This window comes from Hippopotamus amphibius, chromosome 16 (assembly GCF_030028045.1).
Source record: "Hippopotamus amphibius kiboko isolate mHipAmp2 chromosome 16, mHipAmp2.hap2, whole genome shotgun sequence".
Classification (NCBI taxonomy): domain Eukaryota; kingdom Metazoa; phylum Chordata; class Mammalia; order Artiodactyla; family Hippopotamidae; genus Hippopotamus; species Hippopotamus amphibius.
The window spans coordinates 51,324,818-51,349,327 of NC_080201.1; the positions used below are offsets into that span (position 1 = coordinate 51,324,818).

Below are 24,510 nucleotides of genomic sequence, written 5' to 3' on the forward strand. Positions count from 1 at the left end.
CAGAACTCCATTTCCCAGGAAGCGCCGCGCCCCGGTGGCGTAGGCCAGTACCCTTTGAACCTGGCGGCTCTTGATTGGCCGGTTGGGAGACAAGTCTCCAAATTTACGTTGGAAACAGGCCCACTTACCTGGAACCCCAGGAATTTCTTTTTTGTCTGAGAACCTTAACACACTTTGCTCCGCAGTGGTTTCAAAGAGTGAGACAAGAAGTGTGTGGGCTAAATTCTGTACCCATTGCCTACCTGCCATTCCCCAGATGGCACCAAGGCCTGCTACATGCACTCAGCACCTACTGGTTGCCTGGCAAAATGAGCCATGCCTGTGCAGACTCTCTGGCAGCCCTGGCTTATTGGGCAGAACCTGGTGTTTCCCAGAGACAGGCCAGAGCTGGGCCTTTACCTTTCAAGGTCTCAGTTTACCCTACAAAAGGGAAGTGTGGGTCAGGATCTTATCCAGGATCTCTGTCTAGGATTCCACAACCCCAGACCTCCTAAGTCCCATGTCTGCACCAAGAGCCATAACTTCCCCAGGGACCAGGGACTCATCCCACATGACAAAGCTCTTCCAGCAACCCTTCCCCAAACACCGTTCCCCACCATGCCTCTGAGGGCTGGTGAGGGGCGCCAAGGGCCTGCAAACGCTCAGGCGGGCATGTGAGAAAGCTCTTTACTGGGGGGTACAGCAAGGAGGAGCAAGGCCATCTCCCCCTACCTGCCCCCACCCCCTCCCAGGGCCCTGGGGTGAGGGGGAATCCCCCTCCCCCACTGGGCCACCACTGTCTTTGGTACAATAAATAGAAAACAAGGGGAGAGAAGGGGCCAAGGGTCCAGTCCTTAGTGGGGAGGTGAGCCTAAACCCCTCTCCTTGAACCTCTGCCCCAGGCCCCAATCAGTGCAGGCCTCACCCACCCCGGCTGGGTAGCAGCAATTCCAGTCAAGGGGAGAGATGAGGGTGGGAGCCCAGGGCCCCCAGGTGGGGGGGTGGGGTATGGCTTCAGGAGGGCCCCAGGAAGGGGGCAGGGTCATGAGCTGGCTGCGGTGCTCTGGGGTAGACCACGGAGGCCCAAGCGAGGCCCCAGGGTGGCGGGGTCATCAGGGGGTGGGAGGGGTGGACGACCTCCTGTCATCCGAGTCCGGAGGGCTGAGGCAGCCGGGTGCTGGGGGGCAGGTGCTGGGTGAGGTGGGGAGCAGTCCGGAGGGCCGCCCACCAGGCTCACATCCATCAGCTCCGGGGGTGGTGGCGAGGTTGGTGATGGGGGACGACCAAGGCATCGGGGTTGGGGGGGTAACTGGGCCCCGGCCCCTGGCAGTGATGAGGCGGAGGCCGGGGCCTGATGCGACTTGTGGGGCACATCACCCCCTGCCCAGGGGCGCAGCGGCTGGGAGGGCGGGACCTAAGGAGCAAAGGAACAGTGGATGATGGAGACCTAGGTCCTGAAGCCCCAGACACTCCACCACCCACCTCCAAAGTCCCCAAGGCCCCATTACCTGGGGGCTGTTCATCTCACAGTCAGTGATGGGGGGCCCAGGGCCCCCACAATATCGGTTGCTATAGCGGTAGGTCCGGTTGTCACTGGAGGAGCCACTGGAGCCTCCTGGAAGTGCCAAGGGAAGAGAGGAGAGGCCTTAAGCAAGGAAAGGTGGGGCTGGGTTTTCAGGTGGCTGAGTCTGGTTCATGGCCCAGGCCCAGATCTGGGATTTGGGGCCAGCACCCATTCAAAGGATCAGGCCCAATTTTGAGATTGGGGTCAGAGTTCCGTTTGGGGTGTCAAAGAGTGAGAACCAGTTTTAGAGATCTGAGCCCAAGCTCAGTCTCAGAGACCAAATCAGGGCCCTTCTGAGCTTGCCTGCCCCACCCATTCTGGAGGTCAGGATCACGCACTTTCAAAGCTCCAGGGGAAGGCCGGTGACAAGGCCCCCCCCACCCCCAGGTGAGGTCAAACCAGAGCTGCCCTGACCCCTGTTCTACCCCACCTGGCACTGAGCACCCACCAGAACTGGAGATGGAGCTGGCGGTGCTGGAGGAGGGGCAGGTGTCGAGGGGCGCGGGCGAGGTGGAGGCACTGCTGCCTGCCGGGCCCGTGTTGGTGGCCTCATCAGCCGTGCGGCGGAAGAAGCCATGCTGCAGAGCCCCCAGTGGGCTGATGCGGGCGGCAGGCTCATACTCCAGCATGCGCAGCACCAGGTCCTGGAAGCGGAGGTAGTCGGCGGGGCTGTGGCCCGGCTCCCCCGCCCGCCGGCCCCCGGGCCCGCCCGTCTGCACGCCCAGCACCTCCTGCAGCCGCCGTGTCCCGGGGCCCTGGTAATCCTGGCAGGGGGAGGTGGGAGGGGGGGCAAGAGAGTGGCCGTCAGTGGGCAGGAGGGGCAGGGAGACACACACGGGGAAACAGAGGCACAAGAGAGAAAGTGGAAAGAGAGAAGCTAAGAAGAGTTGTGGAGTGGGTAGTAGGAGAGATGGGGTGGGTGGGGGAGGAAGGAAAGGACAGACGGGGGGAAGAGCAAGGAAGGGAAAGACACAAGGGAGAGGAAGCAGGGAGAGAGGGAGGAGGGAGCCCCAAGTGTGAGAGAGTGAGGGGCCACCAGGGAAAGAGGAGCGGCGTAGGGCGGGGGCCGCACCTTCCTGAGTTCCTTTGTCCTTCGCAGGGTCCAGCCACCCCCAGGCAGCCGCTCAAAGTACTTTCGAGCCTTGGGTGCCTGGTCCAGCATGGGGGCTGGTGGGATGCCCAGCACCTCCACAATCCGATTCATCTGGTCCACCTGAGAGCAGGTGGGCAGTCAGGATCAGCGGGCCGGCCAGGCCTCCACCCCCTCCAGCACACCCCCTCCTCGGGATCACACCTCATTGGAGCCGCTGAAGAGGGGCTCTCCAGTGTGCATCTCCACCAGGATGCAGCCCAGGGACCACATGTCAATGGCCAAGTCGTAGGGAGTGCCCAGGAGCACCTCGGGCGAACGGTAGAAACGGCTCTGGATGTACTGGTAAATCTGGGAGAGGGGAGAGGATAACGGTCAGAGGTCCCAGCCTCCTCTACTGCTACCACTGACAACCCCAAAGCTAAGAGAACCCACTGAGGACATGCCTCCTGCCCCCAAAACTGGGGATAGGGGTCTCCAAACCCTGATGTTATCAGCACCAGCTCTCCAGGAGTCACTGCCACTATCTTATTCATCGGATTCAGAAATCTCTGCTGGCCTACTCTGATCCTGATCTCTATTCCCGCCGGGCTGATCCTGAGCCCCTCTTGGTCACCAGAGGCTGGCAATCAGCAAACTTAGGCCCTTCCCACCTTCCCAAACTAGACCCCTTTCAGCATCATCCTGAACGCCAGCTCACAAGAAGCTGCAAAACTGAAGAGCCCCGCCCCCTTCCACCCCCAGCTTTGAGAGGACAAGGGTAAACAAAACTCTGCAAAGTGCCACGCCAGGCTCAAAGCCACCCAACTCCCCCTCTGCCCCCCTCCAATCTGGCAGCCTCAAAACTTGTCCCCTCAGGATCCACTCTTCCCTTTCCTTCAGGCAGTATACCGTGGCCCTCTCCTTTACCCGCTTCACCCACTGGCCTCACCCTCTGTACCCGCAGACACCCCATCCCAAGCACCATCCCTCGGGTATCAGCCACTTCAGGCTGCAGGTGACAATCCTATCCCCTTCTAGCCTCGCCCCTTGGACCCAGCCAACCAGTTGGCCCCGCCCACAGTCTGGCCACACCCACATCACTAGCCCCGCCCCAGGGCCGCACCCGCTGGCCGAGCTGGCAGGAGCTGCCAAAGTCCACGATCTTGATGGCGCTCCGCTTGGGGTTGCAGAGCAGGATGTTCTCCGGCTTGAGGTCGCAGTGAATGATGCTGAGCTCAGGTGTGGCCAAGAAGAGCAGCGCCGTGCAGAGCTGCTGCGCCAGCTTCCGCGTCAGGTTCAGCGAGACGCCGCGGAAGTGCGTGTTGCGCAGGAGGTCGTAGAGGTTGTAGGAAAGCAGCTCAAACACCAGGCACAGGTGGTTCCGGAACATGAAGTGCCGCTTCAGGTGCACTGCCGGGAAGAGGACGGAAATGGGCCGAGGAAGAAACTGAGGCTCTGAGAGGGCCAGCGGCGACATGTGGCCCACAGTCATAAGGAGAGAGGCTGGAACCAGGTCTGTGTCTCTGCTTCTGGGGCACAGGCCAAACTGTGGTGTGCCCACACCAGCTGCTAATCAGGATGTTTTTATATGTCTATAACTTGATTCACACAGGAAGTTAATTCTCTTTTCAAGTCTCTGTCAAACTTCCTGATTAAACCAAAGAGAAAGTTTCCATTTGGTATTGATGGGTTTTTTAACACCATCCTACACTTCCTCATTTAATTTTATAATATTATTTTCGTGTCTCAGTTCTGTTTATTTTTGTGACAAGGGATACTTGCTTTCCATCTACTGTAAGGATGTATATTTTCCTTTTAAAAGAAACACACTCCTTAAATCCACTTGCTTTTTCTAAGAGGAATCAGCAGAGGAAAGAGGAAAAAAGACTGGCATAGATGTTTAAGAGTAAAGGCTCTGGAGTCCACTGCCTGGCCAAATTATAGCTCTACTGAGTGCAAACACTGTGACCTTCTGCAAGTGACAGCCCACGAGTGCCTGTTTTTTCATCTCCAAGCTGTGGGCAATGATAATGGGGCTGTGGTGAGGGTTAAACAACTTAATTTACGTAAAGCTCTTAAAACAGAGCCTGACCCTTAGTGAGCACCCGATAAACTCAGACCAGCATTCTCATGTGAATAGGGTAGACATCATGAAAGTGGCAGGAGAAATGACTGATGTCAGGGAATTACAGACCAAACCCTGCCCTGAAGACACCAGCCCCCTCCTGTACTGAGGGTGACCCCTCCCCCAGCAGCTCTGCCCCAGGCCTCACCTATGTAGTACTTCATCTCTGTGTCATGCTGGTTCATCAGCTCCAGCAGCCGCAGCTCAATCTGGGCCTGGTTCAGGAAGGCCTTTTTGTTCTTGATGATCTTGATGGCCACCAGCTCCTGGGTCTGATGATCATAGGCTTTCACGACCTGTGACCACAGGCATGTCACAAAGTGAGGGAATGGGGGCGTGGGGAACAGGGCCAGGCACCACCACTCTTCTGCCTCCAGCAAGGAGATCCACCAATCTCACCACCGACAACACTAATAATTCAAAATCTGAGTGCTTGTAAACACTGGACAGGAGATAACATGACAACCTTATGTGCAGAGTCCTGTTATTTGCACTATTTTACACAAAAGGAAACTGAGGCACGGGTAACCAAGTGATGGTGCTGGGGTGGGTGGCCCGGTGTGGAACTTGAAGCCACACAGCCACTGGCTGTGCGGGTCGCTATCGGTGGGAGCCCGTACCTCCCAACCCCTGGGTCAGGGCCGGGGGCGGCGGGGCCTCCGCACCTGCCCGAAGGAGCCTTTGCCGATGAGTGAGTCGATCTCGTAGCGCTCCAGCCAGCGCTCGCCGCTGCGCACGATGTAGTCGTGGTTGTCGTCGTCGTAGCCGTGGTTCAGGACCTTCTTCTCCTTCTTGGTGCTCGAGTCCTGAGGTGGCGCCTGCTGGGCCCGCCGCTTCTTCTTCGCGTAGTATACCTGCCCGACCGGCCGGGAGAGGATGGCTGGTGAGTGACCGGCGCCAGGACCCCTCAGCGCCCAGCCCAGGTCCCCCACCCCCTGCCCACCTCATTGATGTGCTTGTAGGTCTTGATGAGGTCCACGGAGAGCTTGCGCAGCGGGGCCGACGCTGAGTCTCGGAAGGCCAGGGGCAGCCTCCGTGGCAGTAGCCGCACATCAGGCAATACCTGGGGGGCGGGGTGACGGGTGGGCACTGAGGACAGGCCTTCACCTCCGACCTCAAAGGGAAGAACTGTATGGGCAGCTGGCTCATTGTTCCCACACACGTTATTTATTTGGTCACTGTCTAACAACCCCACTAGAATAGAAACTCCCCAAGGGCAGAGACTTATCTTGTTCTTCCTTTATCTCCTGTGCCTGGAGCAGGGCCTGGCACATAGTGGGTACTCATTACAAATCTGCTGAGTGAATGAAGTGGGCTGTTTACCCCGACCTTTCATCACATACCTTTACTCTTCTCTAAACCTCAGTGGGAGAGACTGGATAGAAAACCTGGGCTCTGACCCTCCCAATCCTTCACCTGAGACCATCCATCCATTCTGGGTATCCCATCAGGAGGCTCCCTATCTTGCTTTATCCTCATCTCTTGGGGCCTTCCCAACACTGTGCATCTTTGCCCAGTTTTTTCATCCTAAGGATGCTGGATCTGGGTCCAGCACCCTAGACCTCCCACTCCATCCTGCTTCAAGCTCTACAGTTTAAAGCCTTAATAGTCTACCCTTGAAGGTCTTTACCCTGCACCCCAGGCCCTGCTGGCTCCAAGACCCTTCAGGCTCAAACTTCTTTCCTTTCAACCCCTCCAAATCTTTCACTCTGGACATTTTTTGTTCTTAATGAACATTTATTGAGTGTTTACTATGTGCCAGACACTGTTCTCGGCATTTCCAATTGAATTTCATTAACTAGTTTAATCCTTACAACAACCCTGTGAGGTAGGTATCATTATAGGCCCCATTTGACAAAACAAGAAAATGAAACACGGAGAACCCAACATAACCGTGGGGACAGGATTTGAACCCAGGCTTTCCAAACCCTGATTCCACCAGCAACAACTCTATATCTTCCACTCCCATGATGCCCTTCATGCTTCTGGGAGACTCTTCTGGGCAACCACATCACCACCAAGACCCATCTATCCCAGCCTCCCCATACCCAAGGCAGGTGAGGAGCCAGCTGAACGCGTACCTGCGTGTGCTCCTGGGGCCCCGGGAAGCCAGAGAAGGGACCATGGCCCGGTGGGACGGCCATGGTGGGCTCAGAGGGCCGCAGGGGAGCGAGGCCTGGAGCGGGAGCCCGGCCGGGGGGCGCCTTCTCGCATCCTGCACCTCGGCTGCCACCGCCGCTGAGACCTGAGAGCAGGCGGGAGGCGGGGGAACAACATGGAACAAGGGGATGTGTTGGACAGTGCCAAGCGGGAAAGAGGTGGACAACAGAGAGGGCAGGGCACAGAGTGGAGAGGAAAAGCAGCAACACAACAACAGGTGGCAATGGAGAGAGGGGACAGAAGGGGGGGCACAGCAGAGTCCCCCAACAAATGATTACCGAATAGATGAAGCAGACAGCACAAACAGAGGAGCACGGGAAAGGGAATGATTCGGAGCCAGGCGGGGATGTGGGCCATGACAAGAAAGGACAGAAAGACATGAATAATTGGGCGGGAGGAAGAGGAGAGAAACCACAGACAGTATAGGGAGTAGGGTTCACTCTTTTCTCCCCGTTTCTATTCACGGCCCTCCCCAGGGCCCCTCACACAAGATCCTGCCCTCCTGTAGTCTTCCCTGAACGTCAGGACCTCACCGTACCACAGCAAGGTCCTTCCACTTCAAGATCTACCCTTCCCAGTAGATCCCCCAATCCAGAGAACTCTAGGATACCCCCCAAACCACATGAGAGTCTTCTGGGCCCCCTCCAAACCGCAGCAGAGTCCTCTGCAGGCCCCTAAAGCCGCATCAGGGTCCTCGGGGACCTCCTGACCACACCAAGGTTATCTGAGGACCCCTTTATAACACAATCCTAACCCTATGGCATTCTCACCCACCACGGGACATACACCTTTCCCAAGGGACCCTCCACATATGGTGCCAAGACCTCTCCCCTATCATTTCCTCCCACTGGGGACCACCCTCCGTAATTTCCCAAACCATATTCCAGTTCCCCCATGCCACATCAGCACCCTTCCCCACATTACTCCAAGACGCCTCTCCGCCCCCAATCAAGGCCCAGTCCTGATGGAAACTAGGGGGAGGCGATTCTTCTCACGGTTCAGAGTGGGGTTGAGAGTGGATCGTCCTTCTCTCCCCTACCCTGGCTCCTACCGCCCCCATCCCCAGGGCTCTTTCTCCAGTCACTCCTCTACACCAGGGTCAATCCACAACTGTGCCCATTCCTAGAAGGCCCCCAGAGCCAAATTCCCTGAATATCACAGAGTTCTCCCTTCCAGAGTATCTACCACACCGAAATCCTCTCCCCACGGGCCGCCTCCCATGTCAATCCTTGCCACTCCACGACCCCTCCTCTCTCCTGGAGCCCCCCAACAAAACAGTCTTCCTCGGGGCCCTCCCACACCAGGACCCTCTCTCCCAGCCCCCACCCCCTACCCGGGTCAGGGCTGGCGCGCCCACGGGGGGCTGGGGCGCGGCGGGGCCCCCAGTGGGGTGGGCGAGCGGCCAGCATGGCGGCGGTGGCTGTGCTGAGGAGACGGCCGCCTGTCCCGGCCCGGCCGGCCCGGCAAGCCCCGCGGCGGGGAGGGCAAGCGGGACAGGCAGCCCGGTGGGTGACAACAGCAGCCGCCGCCGCCAGGGGCGGGGAGAGGAGGGGACGAGGGTCAGCCCGGGGCACGCGGGGGAAGGGGAAAGCAGGTGGATGGGGGAGGGGCGGGTTAACCCTCGCCCCGCCGGCCCCGCCCCCCACCCTGGAGGGCCGCCCGGGCCCGCGGAGCCCGGGCGGGCGGGGCCAGACCGAGCTTGGCAGTCCACACCTACGATGGCAACAACCGTGCCATTGGCCGCTGCTGCCAAGCGCTCAACCAATCACAGCCCAGGACAGCTGTTGCTAGGCGACGACGATGCGGCCGGCAGAGCCAAGCCCCAAACAAAGGGCGGGAGCGAGGCCCCGCTACCCCCTCCCAGCCTCCCTCCCAGGGCTGTTCCCTCGGGCTCGGCCCCTGCCAGGAATTCGACTATGAATAGCCAGGCAAAGGTCTGCACCTGCCCGCCGCCCCCCTCCTCTCCTCCCTCGGCCTCGCGCTAAATCTCGCAGCGACAGGGCAGGGCGGGTCCCGCACTACCCCTTCCGAGAGCGCATGCTGCCCCGCCCGTGGCCGCGTCGTTACCTGAGGGCGCGGGCAAGTGAACTCAAACTGCTCGGGAAGCCCGAGCTCAGTCCTGCCCACTGGCTGAAGATATCCGGCGGACGCGGCGAGCCAGGGCCCCGATTACCCAGTAATGCAACCAGCAAAATGGCGACCACAACAAACCGGCCCCCCCGCCCCGGACTCCGCCCCCCGCCCCCCAGCTGTTTTCTCCTCACGTGACCCAGGCTAACACTCCGCGCCTGCGCTCAGAGGCGCTTACCGGGCTCCATGCGCCGTGAGCTACGAACCCCGCCCAAACGCCGAAATCCAAGTTACGGCTGCGCAGGAGGCAGCTAAGATACGAGCATGCGCTGTATGACCGGATGAGAACGCCTGCCCCCACCAACCGCACCACCCCCCAAGTTGACGGAGGGTGCATGCGCCCTATTAACAGAGGTCGCCAAAGCAATCAGGAGCAAACGGAGTGACTGATGAGTCTTTTTTAATAGAAAAACACGTGTAACAGTAGCAACACAAGCTCTCTCGCCATCCAGATGGCGCTGGGCTTCAGTTCTTCACCTTGGGGGGTGGCCTGTGAGAGGAGAGAGATGAAGGGACTCAGAGCTCGTCACCACTTTGGGGCACTCCCAGCATGTGCTGACTGGGTCCCCTGCTCACCTGTACACACCCACGACCACGGCGTGGTCTCTTTCGTATGGCTCTAGGGTCAACTGCTCCTGGGGCTTCATGTTCTCCTGCTGCATCTTTTTCACTTCAGAGGCAAACACGGCCTCAGCAGAGGCTGTGGAGTCAATGCAGTTGGCCTGCAAAAGAGAGGATTTTAAGTCTGCAGCAAGGCTTTGGGCTACTTTCCCTCTTTTGTGTTTCTTTAAATCAGTAGAATTTGTTTTTGTTGGAGACTAGGCTTTGGAAATGTAGGGAAAGCCTTCATTTGAGAAGTTTTCAGTTTGATTTGGATTTGGAACAGGAAGCCAAATGTTTAAATTTTACACTGTTTTTTTTTTTTTTTTTTTTTACTTCCTCTTCTTTAACAGTAGCAATAATGCAGCTGAGAATACTCACACAAACATAGCACAGGCTCCAAAAAAGAATGGTGAATCTCACCGAAGGGTACACTGGAGAGGTCTCTATTTCAAAATAAAATGTTTTTAAAATGCACCTGGTATTTATCTGGGATTTATTTCATACCAGGTTCTGTTCTAAACACTCCATATATATTGAGAAATTTAGTCCTTACCTCAACACTAAAAGAGAGAGGACTAATGTTGCTATTTTACAAGTGAAGAAACAGGCATATAGATTAGGTAACTTGCTCAGACACACAGCAAGCTGGAATTCAAACTCAGATACTCAGACTGAGCAATCACGTGCTTAATCACTACAGTCTTTTGCCTCTTTAAATTCTAAGCTTATTAGTTTTGTAGACATTTTTCATTATGTGCTATTTGAGTGGCTTGTAGGGAGCTGGAAGAGACTGACTGGATTAGGGGGAATGGAGGCCCCCTTGTTCTGACTGACTGCTTGGCAGTTACAGATAGAGAAGATACTGCCACCCCATCTTAGACTCCTCCAAGCCCCGCACCTTAATGGAAATCACAAAGTGTCCTCCATTACGTAGGAAGGTATGGGCATTCAGGGCTACAATCCGAGTCTGGTCTGGCTGGGCCACGTCCGCAAAGATCACATCCACCATTGCTAGGGAGAAAGAAGTAGTGGTTAAAAGCCGGATCCACCAGATCTTTCCAGCTCCTCCCATGGGGCCTATGCCCCAACACCAGCAGGTTCCTGGCAGTCTTCCCTGCCTCCAGTCCCACTGCCCCCCAGTGACCCCCCTCCCTCCACAGTGCCCCCAAGACGGGTCCAAAACCCACAGTCACGCCATTCACTCATTCATTCCTCTTGTAAACCATGGTGCCACCTACTCTGTGGCCAGCCCCGGGCCGGGCGTGGGGGACACAGAGACGAGTCAGACCCGGACCCTGCCCTCGAGACGCTCCCAGGTCTGGGGGGGAGACAGACACGTCATCAAAAAGGCAAGTAAAGATGAGCACTTACAGGCAAGAGCGTCTGCAGGAGTGTCAGATGAAAACAAGTTGCAGGACAGAGTAAGGTATGAATGCACAGGGGGAAAAACTCACAGAAAGGAAAACCGAGGAATGCAAAGTAGTATTTTTTAAGGCAGTGTGATTAAAACAAAAACAAAATTAAAAACTTAAAAAAATGAAAGGATCGTGCAATGAAAACTGACTTTTTTTAAATCAGGAAAAGCAGACATCAAAGTTCGTACTGGTTACCTCTGGGGGTAGTTTCTAAGGCGCTCCATTTTTACACTATGCTTCTGCATGTTTTTTTTAAAACAGACATTAATACTCACAATGGGCCCCTCTGGACCAGGCTGTACTCAGTTTGTGCTTTTGGGGTTACGATCTCACCAGATGATGCTGATGAGGACCTCTAAAGGAGGCTTTTACGCCTAAGTCAGCAGTAGTATAAAAGGTACCATGTTTTGGAGAGAGGCAGGAAGTACTGCGGGGCGGGGGGGGGGGGGGGGGTCAGGGGAATGGGCAGGAGACTGGAGGAAAGGAGGTTGGCCCTCTAAGGGTGCCAGACATCCGAGACCCTGAAGCAGGACCGCCACTTCCACAACCTCACCTGATTCCCCCGACCTTTTTCATTTCTGCAGACTCAAGAGGCCTGTTCATCCACTCCAATTCCATCCAAATCAGGGCTCTGGAGGCCTCTTCCAGGAAACCTGGAGTGGCCTGTCCTACCCCACCTGAGCCAACCCCAGACCCCTCACCGATGAGCATGCGGTATTTGTGCGGGTGCCGAGCATCTTCAATGACAGGAATAATGTTGGTCCTCTTCTTGGCCAAGTTAATGAGGTCACGGCCAGAACGGTGTGAGAACTCAACTGCATAGACCAGACCATCCTAAAATAAATCACAATCAAACAAAAATAACAATGATACTAGTTCTCATGCATGGAGTGCCTACTTTGGCCCACATACTGCATGCACCTCTTCAAATCCCCAAATCAAAACTCTACGATTTAACCAGTTTGCAAGGCAGAAACAGAGACACAGAGGCAGAGAACAAACATATGGACACCAAGTGGGGAAAGCGAGGAGAGTGGGGGGGCGGGAATGAATTGGAAGATTGGGATACCAAATTGTACACGCTAAATATATGCAGTTTGTTGTATGTTAACTATCTCAATAAAAGTTCTAAAAAACAAACAAAAAAAAAACCTCTACCATTTAATGACCTGTTATCATTTTACACATAAACTGAGGTCCAAGGGCTATTCAATCCTGCTTTGTCTGATCTGAGAGCCCAGGCCCCCAATTCAGGTTTAAAATGAGGAAGCTAGGGCACAGAGATGACATCATAACAGCTAAGAATATTTGCAATGGGCCAGGCACTGCGCTAGGCATTTTACAGGATTCAACTCATTTACCTTCACAATGACCCCATTTTCCAGAGGGGTAAACTGAGGCTCAGAGAGGGAAAATAACTTGCTGAAAGCCTCTTCACTGTTAAGAGCCCACACCAGAGCCTGGGTTTTTAACCACTAAATTATACAGCCTATACTCTCGTAGCTGAGTGAGGGATCATGAAGTGAGATGCGTGGGTGCCCTCTCCACAGGGAGCCTGTCCAGCCACACAGAAACACAGGCCCAGAAACTGACTTCTCCTGTTCCCTTAAGAGAAACCAGAAGACCAGATTTGAGTGGTATCAATTTTTAAAGAGGGCAACCAAACCATATGTACTCTCAGCTTTGGGCCCCTTTAACACTGGTCACTCGATTCCCACGCCCCTTTCCTCCAGGCCGAGAACTCAGCAGTGAGGCTGCATGAGGCTTTGGAGACCAGGTGGTTCAAGCTGCTCCTTTCACTCACAGGCACCGTGACTAGGAAAGGCCTGGCTCCAAGCGGCCAGGGCCTCTGACTCCAGGCTCCAGAGGACGTGGCCTTTCCCTCCCTCTCACCTCTTCCCACACCCCTCTGTCTACTCACCGGGCCTACGATATCAGAGACGTGGGAAACAGTGGTGCCGGAGGCAGCCCCAAGGTAGAGCACCTTGGCCCCTGGCTTGATGTGGATCTGGTCCACGCCGCCCAGGATCGCTGCCGCCAGCTTGGAACGGAAGGGGTTCCAGGCGCGGTACTCAATTTTGTCATCTCCTTCCTGGGCCAGGAGAGATGGGGACAGAGGTCAGTGCCAGGCTCTTCTGCAAGACCCCACTGCTCTTAACTCTAGGGCCCTCAAAAGGGATTGGGCGTCCAGTCATCATACAAAAAACAATGCAGGTACACATCCGTGACCATGGCAGAGGCAGGGCCTCCCCTCTCGTGGAGGTTCCTGACTCAGGGAGAAGGGGCAGCGACGGGGACAATAAACAGATGAAATGATCCCAGATATAAGAGCAAGGCAAGACCTACGCAGTCATTCTACACTGACTGTGCCAGCACACGCTGTGCACCAGCCCCTATGCTTCAGCACTGGGGAAACAGTGAGCAAGACAAAGGCCTCGCCCTCGAGGTGTGAGGATACCCTGAACTGACTGACACGTGGCACAGTAGCCAGGGATGGGGGCTAAGGAGAAAAGATCAAGCCAGGAAGGAAGATCTGAAGTATGGGGAGCAGGGCAAGGGCAGGTGACAATGAGAAAGGGTAGCCAAGGAGACACCTAAGCAGAGCTGAAGCTGAGGGGCCGCCCGGGTTATCTGGGGAAGTGCATTCCAGGCAGCAGGAAAGCCAGCAGAAAGGTGGTGATGGCTGCTTTCGATAGACAGGGTGGTGCCGGGGGCCTTGTGAGAGACACAATGCAACGCCTGACCGGAGACGCTGGTGATGAAAAGGGACCAGCCGGGCACAGAGCTGGGAGGAGAGGGCTCCAGGTGGAGGGAACAGCAAGGTTGTCGGTGTGGCTGGAAGACACTTGGTTAGGGGGACAGTGGGGAGGGGGAGCTAGAATGTGCAGGGCCTTCCAGGACACACTGAGGACTCGGGACTTTAACCTGAAGCCAGCGGGACATCACGGAAGGTGTCGGAGGAGGGGATGCGTGATCTGACTTATAGGTTAGGATGACCCCCGGCTGTCACGTGGAGGATGAACAGTGGGGGCTGGTTACACCATCAGCTGGGGCCCTGGTGGCTTCGCCAGGGGCCCAGGCCTCACCGAAATCGAGACTCTCTTCTCTCCATAAACCGACTCTCCAGGGACCAGGTTCTTGGTGACCAGTGCATCTTCCTTTCCTCGACAAATGAAGACACCTGGGCAAGGGCATCAGCGCAGCGGTGAGCACCCCGCCGGGCCCCACCCACCCCGACCCCAGCGGGCTCCCTGCCTTCCTCACTGACCCTCGTGCCGATGAGGTTCGACCATCACATTCTTCCCTGACTGGTTTCCTTTTTTTCCTCCCCGACCACGACCCCGGCTGCCGCCAGACTGGAACCCGCCACCTACAAGGCAGAGATGCAGTGAGAGGGAGACCCCACGGCACTTCCCGCCCTGCTCCCCAAGCCCAGGGAAAGCCTCCTCCATCACCTCTTCCTCCTCCTCCTCCTCGTCCACGGCCCCTAAAGCCTCCGCCTCGACCTCGGCCCCCGCCAAAGCCTCCGCGGCCTCCGCCAAAGCCTCCACGGCCTCCGCCACGACCACCACGGTCACCAAAGCCACCTCGGCCACCGAAGCCACCCCCACGGGGGCTGAAACCTGTGGTGGAAACAGAAACAGAAATCATCAACAGAGCCATGGATCTTGAGAAGTTACTCCTACACCGAGGCGCTCCACTCAGGAGAGAAAGTGGAGAAATGTGCGCATGTGTGAGCCAGGAGAGGTGCCCACGCGTGTCCACAGCAGCAGAACAACCAGGACTGAGCCGAATGTCCGTTGGCAGAAGGGCCAAAGGAAACAGGGACTATTCACCACCAACAGTGAAAAGGATCAACAGCTACACAGAACAGACGGATGAATCTCAGAATCAAAGTAAGTGAAAAAGCTAGCCCGAGAAAACCACATCTAACACAATATCCTTTTTACAAAGTCCAAAAACAACTAAGACTGAATGGCGCTATGCTGTGTGGATACACACTATGTGGTAACTCATGCACTACCGCCCGCCCCCCAAAAAGAGGTAAGAGAAAGATAAATGCGAAACTTATGAGATTAGGCTTTGGGAGGGAGGAATTATGGGGTTAGGACAGAGGAGGAAAACACAGGTAGAGGCAGATGACTGTCAACATTCTGCTTTTCTCGGCTCATAGTAAATTCACAGAACGTGTTCTATTTTCAGCGTTAAGTAGTCTGAAGAAGAGTGTGCACTGTGTGTGTACGCGCACTGTGGCAGTAGGGTCCCTCAGGCCCTGGAAACATCTTCATGCCCTCCCACTCCTGGTGGAAAAGCGCCGGCCCCAGAACCGAGAGGAGGTATCCGACTTCACGTCTTCCCTGCTAACTGACCCCTCTGTTTCCAAACACGCGCAAGTCTCTCCCAGCCCGGCGAGGTGGGTGGGACAGGCAAAAACCAAAACTGTCCTTTATGGATGGGCAACAGATCATAAGCAGTTTCGGCCTTGTCAACAAGATGTAAAGTTTAAGGGAAAAAAAAAAAAAAAACTCAGAGAGACTTTATTTTCATCACTTCAGGAGAGAGCAAACATTGTTCATTGAGCACAAAACAATGTCTCTGAAGCAGACAGAATTCTCCTGGTGCTAACAGATTCAGCATCTGACCCTTCCGTGACGGCTTCAAAAGCTCTGCAGTACTTTCAGAAAATGAGTTTTCACACAACCGTTCATGTGAAAATTAAGGATGGTTTAAAATGATCTCATTTGCTGTAAACTCTACAATAACGAACTTGCTAAAGTTTTTGCAAAGGTGCACTATATTCCCACCCTATGAAGGCTTCATCCATCTTAATGGTGTTAAAGATGAAAATGTAGAACTTTGAATAGCCCTTCCTAATTTAGTTGTTAAAAATGAACGGTTACAAACTCCTACACCAAGAGTTGTTGACCTCTGGTCTCCTGCTCCCTCTGCGATCTACTGCCCACATAGCAGCAGGTGACTGACCTTTTCAAAACAGGAAATCAGCTCTCGCCATTCCCCTGCCCAAATCCCTGCAAAGCTTTTCCCATCACACTCTAAATGAAATCAAAATTCCTTTCTCTGGCTTCCAAAGCCCTAAATCGGTGGGTCTCACCCTTGCCCGATGCTGTTACATAGAGATTCTTTTTTTTTTTTTAATTAATTTATTTATTTTTTATTGGCTGTGTTGGGTCTTCGTTGCTGCTCACAGGCTTTCCCTAGTTGCAGCTACGGGGGCTACTCTCTGCTGTGGTGCGCGGGGCTCCTCATTGTGGTAGCGTCTCTTGTTGCAGAGCACGGGCTCTAGGCGCATGGGCTTCAGTAGTTGCAGCACACGGGCTCAATAGTTGTGGCTCACAGGCTCTAGAGCGCAGGCTCAGTAGTTGTGGCACACAGGCTTAGTTGCTCTGCGGCATGTGGTATCTTCTTGGGGCAGGGATCGAACCCATGTCCCCTGCATTGGCAGGCGGATTCTTAACCACTGTGCCACCTAGGAAGTCCCTAGAGATTCTGATGTAACTGTCTGGGGTGGGGGCCTGGGCATGGGCTTTCTAAAGTTCCCCAGGTGACTATAATGTGCAGCCCAAACTGAGAATCACCACCACTGGGCTTGGCTTTGCCTGACTTTTCTGACCTCACTCTATGTTGGGTCCCATGCTCTTCCTCTCCAAGAACAAACTCGCTTTCCAGCTTCTACACCTTGAACACCTCCTGCTCCCACTGCCTGGGTCCGGAGGACATTGCTTGACGCACCCACTCCACTGCACTCAGGTTCTCTGATCAACTGTTCCTTCCTCGGAAGGGCCTTCTCTGGGTACCTGATCTTTACTCTGCTTTCTTTTTCCTCCTATCAGTTATCACACGTGGCATTTAAAAAATTATCACTGCCTGCCTCCCCCACTAGAATCAAGCTCCAAACAGACAGGGATGCTTGTTTTGGTCATCACTGCATCCTGCACAACACCTGGAGCACAGTATGGGCTCAATAAATATTAAATGAGCCGTCTGCTGATAACTCTTAACCCCTGGATTCTGCCTCGTGAAGAAAGCACCCTCTCTGTTCATTCAGGAAGCAGGTGATCAGATGGTGACCAGGGCCCCAGTCCCTCCCTCAAGCAGCTCAGGTACTGAATACAGGGAGATGGCCACGCCATTCATGACCCTAGAGAGTAGGGAAGGTTCATGGGTGTCTTGAAAAGTTCACCTATGAGAAGGGGATATGGAAATAACACAGTAACCACCTCGCAGAGTTGTAAAGATTAAATGACCACACATACAAAGCACTTAATATACTGCCTCTCACACAGTCTCAACATATCATTCAAACTCAGGCAAATGAATCCCTCTTCCTTCCTACTTAGGGGAGAAACCACTAGGCCTAAGAGACGCTCAACACAGGCCTGATAGAACAGAGACCCAGAAAGTGTGGGCATGGCATGGGGTGCAGGGGACACAACACTCAAAACATATCTTAATCCACTTCAGGTCCTCGGGCTCTTAGCAAAATGTACTAAAAGTACCCACTCCTCAGAAAAACACACATTCACATAACTTTTTCTGTAAGTTCTGGACACGCCCCTCCACCCTGGTTTAAAACTGCTCTCCTGCCACCGCCTTCCCCATCTCAAAAGTGGCAACTCCACCCTTCCAGTTACACACGCCAAAACCCTTCATTGTCCTTGACCAGCCCCCCCGCCCCACACACACACCCAGATACAAGCTGTTGGCTCTATCTTCAAAGTATATCCCCAAATCGTGAAAATTTGTTGGCCAGGTCCACTGCTACCACCCTGGTCCAAGCCACATCATCTCCTAGTAGATGACAACAGCAAACTTCCCACTATGTGTCTGCTTTCACTCTTGTTCCCCTAACGTCTTTTGCAAACAGAAGCCAGAAAGATCCTCTTAAAGGTCTCAGCCAAGTCTGACTGACATCATGTCCTTGCTCAAAATCTCCCAAAGGCTTCCTCTCTCAACCAGACTAAAATCCTTGCTAAACAGCAGACTCTTGACAACTTCTTATCCTAACTCAGTGAGGGAAGGGTTGGGAAGAAGGTGTATCCTCCATTCCTGGGACATTCAGACCACAGGATGCCTGCAGGCTTGCCGGGGTCTCAGTGGGAGACACACCCCCTGGCACTTCTCACTCCACCAGTAGATCCCCAAACAATAAAGAGAAAGGGAACTTGGGAGGGAGCGTGGACCCACAAATTCCACCCCCACCCCCCCTCACCATGACCCCATCTCTCCACAGGCTGTGGAGGGGGGGAAAAGGAAGGGAAAAAGAAAACCTGTACTAGGAAACTGACACTTTCGGTCATGGTGGAAGATTTCCCCAACTCCAGGGGAGCAAGTTGTGGGGAAGTGGAGAGGGGCTTGGCCTGACTCAGGAAGAGCTGAGACCCGGGGGAGAATGACCCTAATTTTGCTCCCCTTGAGAAGAAAGACAAAGATAACAGTTAGAGCCAATATTATTAGATGTCAAGCCTTGTGCTATGTGAGATATAATGAACAAAATGTAACATCGTTTAAGGCATACAACCTGTTGATATGATAAACATATACTGCAAAACGATTACCACCGTGTGCTATTTTTTCTAACATGCTCTCACTAAATTAGAACTAGGCGCCATTTTATTGACGAGATCACTGAGGCTCAGAGACATAAAGCCACTTGCCCAAGGTCGCACAGTAAGTGAAGCATAGTTAGGACTGAAACTTTGAACTGAGGCCCTTCTGCTGTCAAAGCCAGGACTCTCATCATTCCACTAGAAGGGAGGTGCGTAGGGTTCATCAAAATCTCGAGTAAAATCGGAATGAATAAAACCACTCAAGCCCTGAGATTACCTCCCTCCCCCACTCCACGATAATTCTATACTGGGCGTGTGAAGTTTCATCTCGCCTCTCACCGCGAGTTGAGAATCACTAGGCCCAGGATCTCCACTCCATTCTCAGGGACCCGCCCCCCTCGGGAGAGTACAGAGAGCGGGAAAGTGGGCCAGAGAGGGCCACAGGCTATCAAGCTGGGAATACTCATCTATGCCGGCCCTCTCCGAGAAGCTGGGTTTGGAGCCAAGGGTACTGTAGCTGCGGCAGCGACAGGGGAGCATATGGGGTCCTAGAAGACCCAGACCCAGACCCAAGATCAGGGACTCTCCGCCTCCCAATCAGGACAAATCCCCAAATCCCACGTCCAGAGATCCAAGACCCCAGATGCCTGGATGTAGAAGCTGGGTCAGTACCTTCGACAGCCGCCCGTGGCCCAATATCTAAGACCCCTAATGACGGCCTCAATGAAAAGAGCCCCAGTTCAGGACACCCCCAATTCTACGCCCAAAACCCTCGACTCAAGACTGTGACCTCTGAGAAGTCAGTCACAAACCTCTAGACCAGGAATCCGAACCCCAACCTCAGGTTCGATCATAGGGCGGAACCAAGCCCTCCCATCCCCACCAGAGACTGGAACAAGACCCCTTCCCCACGAGAGACCGTATCCGGGGCTCAGAACGCCTGCCGCCAGGCCAAGAGCCCGCCCCTCCGTTCCGGCCTAGCACCCCGATCCCCGCCTGGCCCCAGTCGTGAGCCCCGACCCCAACCCCGGCCTGCACCTGGCTTCATAGCGAGCGTGGAGCTCCGCGGCTCAGTAATCCGCTGCTTCCCCGGCTCCACGCGTCTGGGGCTTACGCACGTGGAGAGGAGCGCATGCGCGCGGCCACGTACAGTGCGCGATGCAATCACGCAGCCCCGCCCCCCAGAGCCTCTGCCCCGCCCGGAGCCTGGTGCGAGCGCTGTGGGCGGGGGTTTCTGAGCCTCTCAGAGCACCGCCCCCTCGACCGCTCTTGGAGCTGCCTTGACCTGTGCAGCGATCGCTGATCGCTGCCCAAAACACGCTTCCCGCTTGCCTTTCACCGGTGCGAGCACCCAAGTAATCACGGCTCATCCCCAAACTTTCGCACCGGCTGTGCCCTGTGCTTCTCTTCTCTATTCCTAGTTAGCTCCCTAAAGCCTTCCCTGATCCATTTCCATCCCCAAGGACGGGGGCCGACTCTGGATTCCCATTCATACACTAGAAAAGCATTTGCTGTGCGCCTGAAGGTACCAGGCACTGTTCTAGGCACTGGGAATACAGCAAGGAACAAGACACAGATCCTGGAGCTCATCTTCCATTGGGGTAACAGACACAAAACATGTTAGTAAAAGCACGCTGAATGATAGACGGCAATAAGTGCTTTGGAGAAAATAATAAGCAGGGAAGGGGGTGCTGGTGGGGGGCGGGGGTGAAATGTCTTACAGGGTGGTCAGGGAACGCATCCGGTGACTTTTGAGCAAAGACCTGAAGAAGTTAAGCAGTGGGGCATGCTCCTATCTGGAGGAAGAGAGTTCCAGGCAAATAAAAATAATTTTTTTCTAAAGGATGAAAATCTTTTAGAAAGAGGATTTTCTTGAGAAGAGTCCCAGGAGTCAAATGGCTGAGTCATGTGATCAGAGTATGTTTACCTTTTTAAGAAACTGACATACTGTTTTCCAAAGCAGTTGAACCCATTTTCTTTCTTTCTTTCTTTTTTTTTTTTTTTGAAGTACAGTGCAGACTGTATTCTGGAATCCTGGCACCATCTCCTGGCTCTGAGGTATTTCATCTGCCAACTTGCTCTGTAGACCAGAAATGGGCACTACCAGTGAGTAATTACGGGGTGCCTGCTGGTCTTATGCTGGGGACACAATGGTGACTGAAAGAGTCCAGCCTTCCTGGAGCTGCCAATCCCCTGGTCCCCGGACAGTGGCAGCCCAGAGGGCTCAGGACCAGAATGGGGGAAGTACAGACAGAATGGTCAGGGCTGGGATGGAGGAGGCATTGAGGGCTTTTCCAGATGTCCCCCGTATCCTCTGAACCTTCCTTTTACCTTCCTACTCTGACCACAACCTAGCCCTCCCATGAAGACACGCCTTTCTGTGCAGAGGCTGTTTTCTCTCCCCCAGTCTTCATGCCCACTGGGCCTGTAGATGGGATAAGCTCCTCTGTGCTCCTCATAGTCACTTCTAAACCATTCCCTGCCTCCTTTCTAAACCCCTAACTTTGAAGTTTATACACAGCACCTGCTCCTATTCTTGTTGCCAGCTTTATCATCTCCCAAGTCACTGCAGCTCATCGCACCTTTTTTTAAAATTAATTTGGTTGCACCAGGTCTTAGTTGTGGCATGCATGTGGAATCTAGTTCTCTGACCAGGGATTGAACCTGGGCCCCCTGCATTGGGAGCTCTGAGTCTTAACCACTGCGCCACCAGGGAAGTCCCCTCACTGCATCTTTTTAGCTCCAGGCTCACTGGCACCAAAGCTGCTCCTCTCATAATTCTTGGTGATTTCCAAATTCAGGTAGATGATCCTTTGACCATTCTGGCCTCTCGATGCCTTGATTTCCTCTTCTCTAGTGATCTCGTCCTCCACCTCACCCTTCCTTCCCATACGTAGACTTTGGGCTGGGGACACAATGGTGACTGTGGCCAGCCCTGCGGTTCCAGGCCAGTGGGGGAGAGAGGCACACCCCCAGACAGTGACAGCCCCAAAATCGCAGCCCCTGCAGAATCTCAGTTCCACGCATCTCACTGTCTGCCCATTACTGCTGGTCTCTCCAGTTCACTCCCTCTAAACCTGTTGCTCCTGGGATCCTTCAGCCCCATAAGCTGACCTCCTTTCCCGTGCCCCTCACCCCCTCATGACCACAGTGTTCTCACCACCCAGCCCGATTCCCCATCCACTGCTGTCTCCTCTCCTCAGCTCATGCCCTCAAACGTCTAACTTTATCTTTTGCACCCAATTGAGTCCACTCTCCACCTCCTCCACACCTGCACACTGGAAGCTGAATATGGATGGAGAAAAACCCACACCCACTCTGGCTGGTCTCACCTCGGATTCACAGCCACAAACTCAAGTGGGCCCCATCCTATCACCTGTCCCTAATTAATTCATTCTCACATTTCCTTTTTTTTTCTTAATAGTATCGGTAATGGGTTCATTTTAAAATGCTTGATTAAGGCATAATTTACATACCATAAAGTCCACCTATTTTAAGTGCAGAGGTCAACACATTTTAGTAAATGTATACAGTTGTGCACCCATCACCGCAATCCAATTTCAGAATGGCTCCATCATCCCATTTCATACAAATAAAATCATACAATACATAGTCTGCTGTGTCTGCCGTTTGTCACTTAGCATCACGTTCCAAATGGTTGCATGTATCAGTAGTTAGTTCCTTTTCATTGCTGAGGATTCACTATATGGCTGTACCACATTTCATTTGTCTGTTCACCTGTTGATGAGCATTCGAGATGTTTCCAGTGTGGAGGTTATTATGAATAATGCTGCTATGACCATTCACTTACAAGTATTTGTGTGGACAAATGCTTTCGTTTCTCTTGAGAAGAGTCCCAGGAGTCAAATGGCTGAGTCATGTGATCAGAGCATGTTTACCTTTCTAAGAAACTGACATACTGTTCTCCATACTCTTTTTTTTTTAAAGACTCTTAACCAGTACTTTTGAAAAAATTAATCAATTACAAGATTACTCTGTTGTTCAAACACAAAGATTTACACATTTTTTTGTTCAATTTTTAAATGCTACTGGAAACTACATGCCTTGGACCCATTTTTTGAAGGATTATCTTACACTCTCTCATCAGACCTCAAAACTTTTTCTTTCTCTTAGCTGATGACCTTGCTTCCCATGTAACTGAGAACAAACAAGAAATCACAGGAGAACTGCAGTGTCCTCCTATCCCCATATCTACCAGCCAACAGCACCTGTTACCTCTTATGCTGTAAAAGAAAACTGTTTTTGTGCTCATATGCCTCACTCTGACACCAAATGTATTTCCACAGCAAGCAATTCTCCAGTTCTCTGCAGACTCTACCTGCTGACCTATAATTTAATTCAGTTCGGACACTAACTATCCAGAGTTGCATCAGACCCCACAGGTTAAGGACATAGAGTAACAGAGGAAATCCACTTTAAGTGAGGTGGTTGTGGAAGGCCTAAGGTAGTAACATGTAAGTGGACATTCGAAGGATGAGAAGCATCTAGTCATGTGATGAGTGGAGGGAACAGCTTTTCACAAAGGAATGAAGTGAAAAATTTTGGCATGTACAATACCCTGAAAGGTCAGGTTCCCAAATCATAATTAGCAAGTAGGACAGTGACAGGAGATGAGTCTGAAGAGGTTGGCAAGAGCCTTGTAGGACAAGGTGAAGGAATCTGATTTCATCACAAGATAAATTTGTAGCCAGTGGTCCTATTTATATGTAAAGAAGAGTCATCTAGTGGCTGTGAGGATGAATTACAGGCAGGGAAGAGCAGCTAGTAGGCTATTTCTACACACTGAGGAGGATGGCTGAAGCAGGTGGTGACAGTGGGCATAAGAAAGGCAGGCAGATTTTAGGTGTGTTTTTGATGCAATCCGAAAAGATTTGTTGGTGAACTGAGTGGAGGGCAGAGGGGTGGGGAGAATCAAGACTAATTCCCCATTTTCTGGCTGCTCGACTGAGGATTGGCAGTGCTATTCACTGAGGTGGGGAAGACCTCTGTAGGCAGGGCAGGAGACAGGTTTAGAAGGAAAAAGAGACTTCAATTTTTGGCTTGTAGATTGGATGAACACATTAAATCTTCACTCCAACTCTGAGAGGTAGATGCTATTCTTAGCTCTCCTTTAAACATGATGCTATTGGCTGAATGTTTGTGTCCCCTCAAAATTCATGTGTTGGAACCTAATCTCCAATGTGATGATATTTGGAGATGTGGCCTTTGGGAGGTAAGAGGTCATAAGGGTGGAGCCTTCATGAATGAGATCAGTGCCTTTATAAAAGAGGCCCAGAGAACTCCCTTGCCCTTCCACAAATGGCACATGAGAAGTAGCCATCCATGAACCAGAAAGCAGTTTCTTACCAGACACTGAATCTGCTGGTGCCTTGATCTTGGACTTCCCAGCCTCCAAAACTCTGAGAAATTTAAATTTCTGTTGTTTATAAACCACCCATTTTATTATATTTTGTTACAGCATTTTGTTACAGCAATCCGGAGTGAACTAAAACTTATGAGGAAACTGAATGACAGAGAAGTTAACGTGCCAGGGTTATAAAAGGTAAAGTTAGAATCTATTGATCTTTCCATTTCATACTTCTCCCCTCTATCCAAGTGTTCATTTTCTCATCCATCCATTCTTCTAATCATCCATTTCCCCACACATCCCTTTCCCAATCTATCCATCTATCTCCACCCATCCAACCATCCATTCACCCATCCATCCATCCATCCATCCATCCATCCATCCATCCATCCACCCGTCCATCCATCCATCCATCCCCTCACCCTCCAATAAACATCCATCATGTGCCAGATTCCTTAGGCATCTGACACCTGCTGTGCAGGAAGGAAAGTCAGGAATGAGAAGACATAAGACAGGCACACTGGTA

At 53.1% G+C, this 24,510-nt stretch overlaps 2 protein-coding genes across 6 annotated transcripts; both read right to left on the minus strand.

Moving 5' to 3' along the window:
• Positions 1-652: 652 nt before the first annotated feature.
• Positions 653-9,101, minus strand: DYRK1B (dual specificity tyrosine phosphorylation regulated kinase 1B). Of its 4 annotated transcripts, none has more exons than XM_057711868.1 (11): positions 8,968-9,101; positions 6,822-6,985; positions 5,684-5,803; positions 5,406-5,594; positions 4,889-5,036; positions 3,739-4,025; positions 2,838-2,984; positions 2,616-2,756; positions 1,992-2,307; positions 1,488-1,594; positions 653-1,393 (listed from the first exon to the last, which is right to left on the minus strand). In XM_057711868.1, exons 2-11 carry the CDS (start codon positions 6,882-6,884, stop codon positions 1,022-1,024), a joined length of 1,890 nt encoding a protein of 629 aa, XP_057567851.1. In that variant the 5' UTR covers positions 6,885-6,985; positions 8,968-9,101; the 3' UTR covers positions 653-1,021. The 4 variants fall into 4 exon arrangements, with proteins under 4 accessions (XP_057567851.1, XP_057567850.1, XP_057567849.1 ...); XM_057711867.1 differs by lacking the exon at positions 8,968-9,101 and adding an exon at positions 8,234-8,532; XM_057711866.1 differs by lacking the exon at positions 8,968-9,101 and having other exon boundaries at positions 1,992-2,187; positions 6,822-8,224.
• Positions 9,102-9,413: 312 nt separating this feature from the next.
• FBL (fibrillarin) lies at positions 9,414-19,778 on the minus strand. 2 transcript variants are annotated; one of them, XM_057713178.1, is made up of 9 exons: positions 19,655-19,778; positions 14,504-14,671; positions 14,317-14,418; positions 14,135-14,229; positions 12,970-13,140; positions 11,750-11,882; positions 10,532-10,644; positions 9,607-9,752; positions 9,414-9,520 (listed from the first exon to the last, which is right to left on the minus strand). In XM_057713178.1, exons 1-9 carry the CDS (start codon positions 19,662-19,664, stop codon positions 9,496-9,498), a joined length of 963 nt encoding a protein of 320 aa, XP_057569161.1. In that variant the 5' UTR covers positions 19,665-19,778; the 3' UTR covers positions 9,414-9,495. The 2 variants fall into 2 exon arrangements, with proteins under 2 accessions (XP_057569161.1, XP_057569162.1); XM_057713179.1 differs by lacking the exon at positions 12,970-13,140 and having other exon boundaries at positions 19,655-19,776.
• Positions 19,779-24,510: the final 4,732 nt, after the last annotated feature.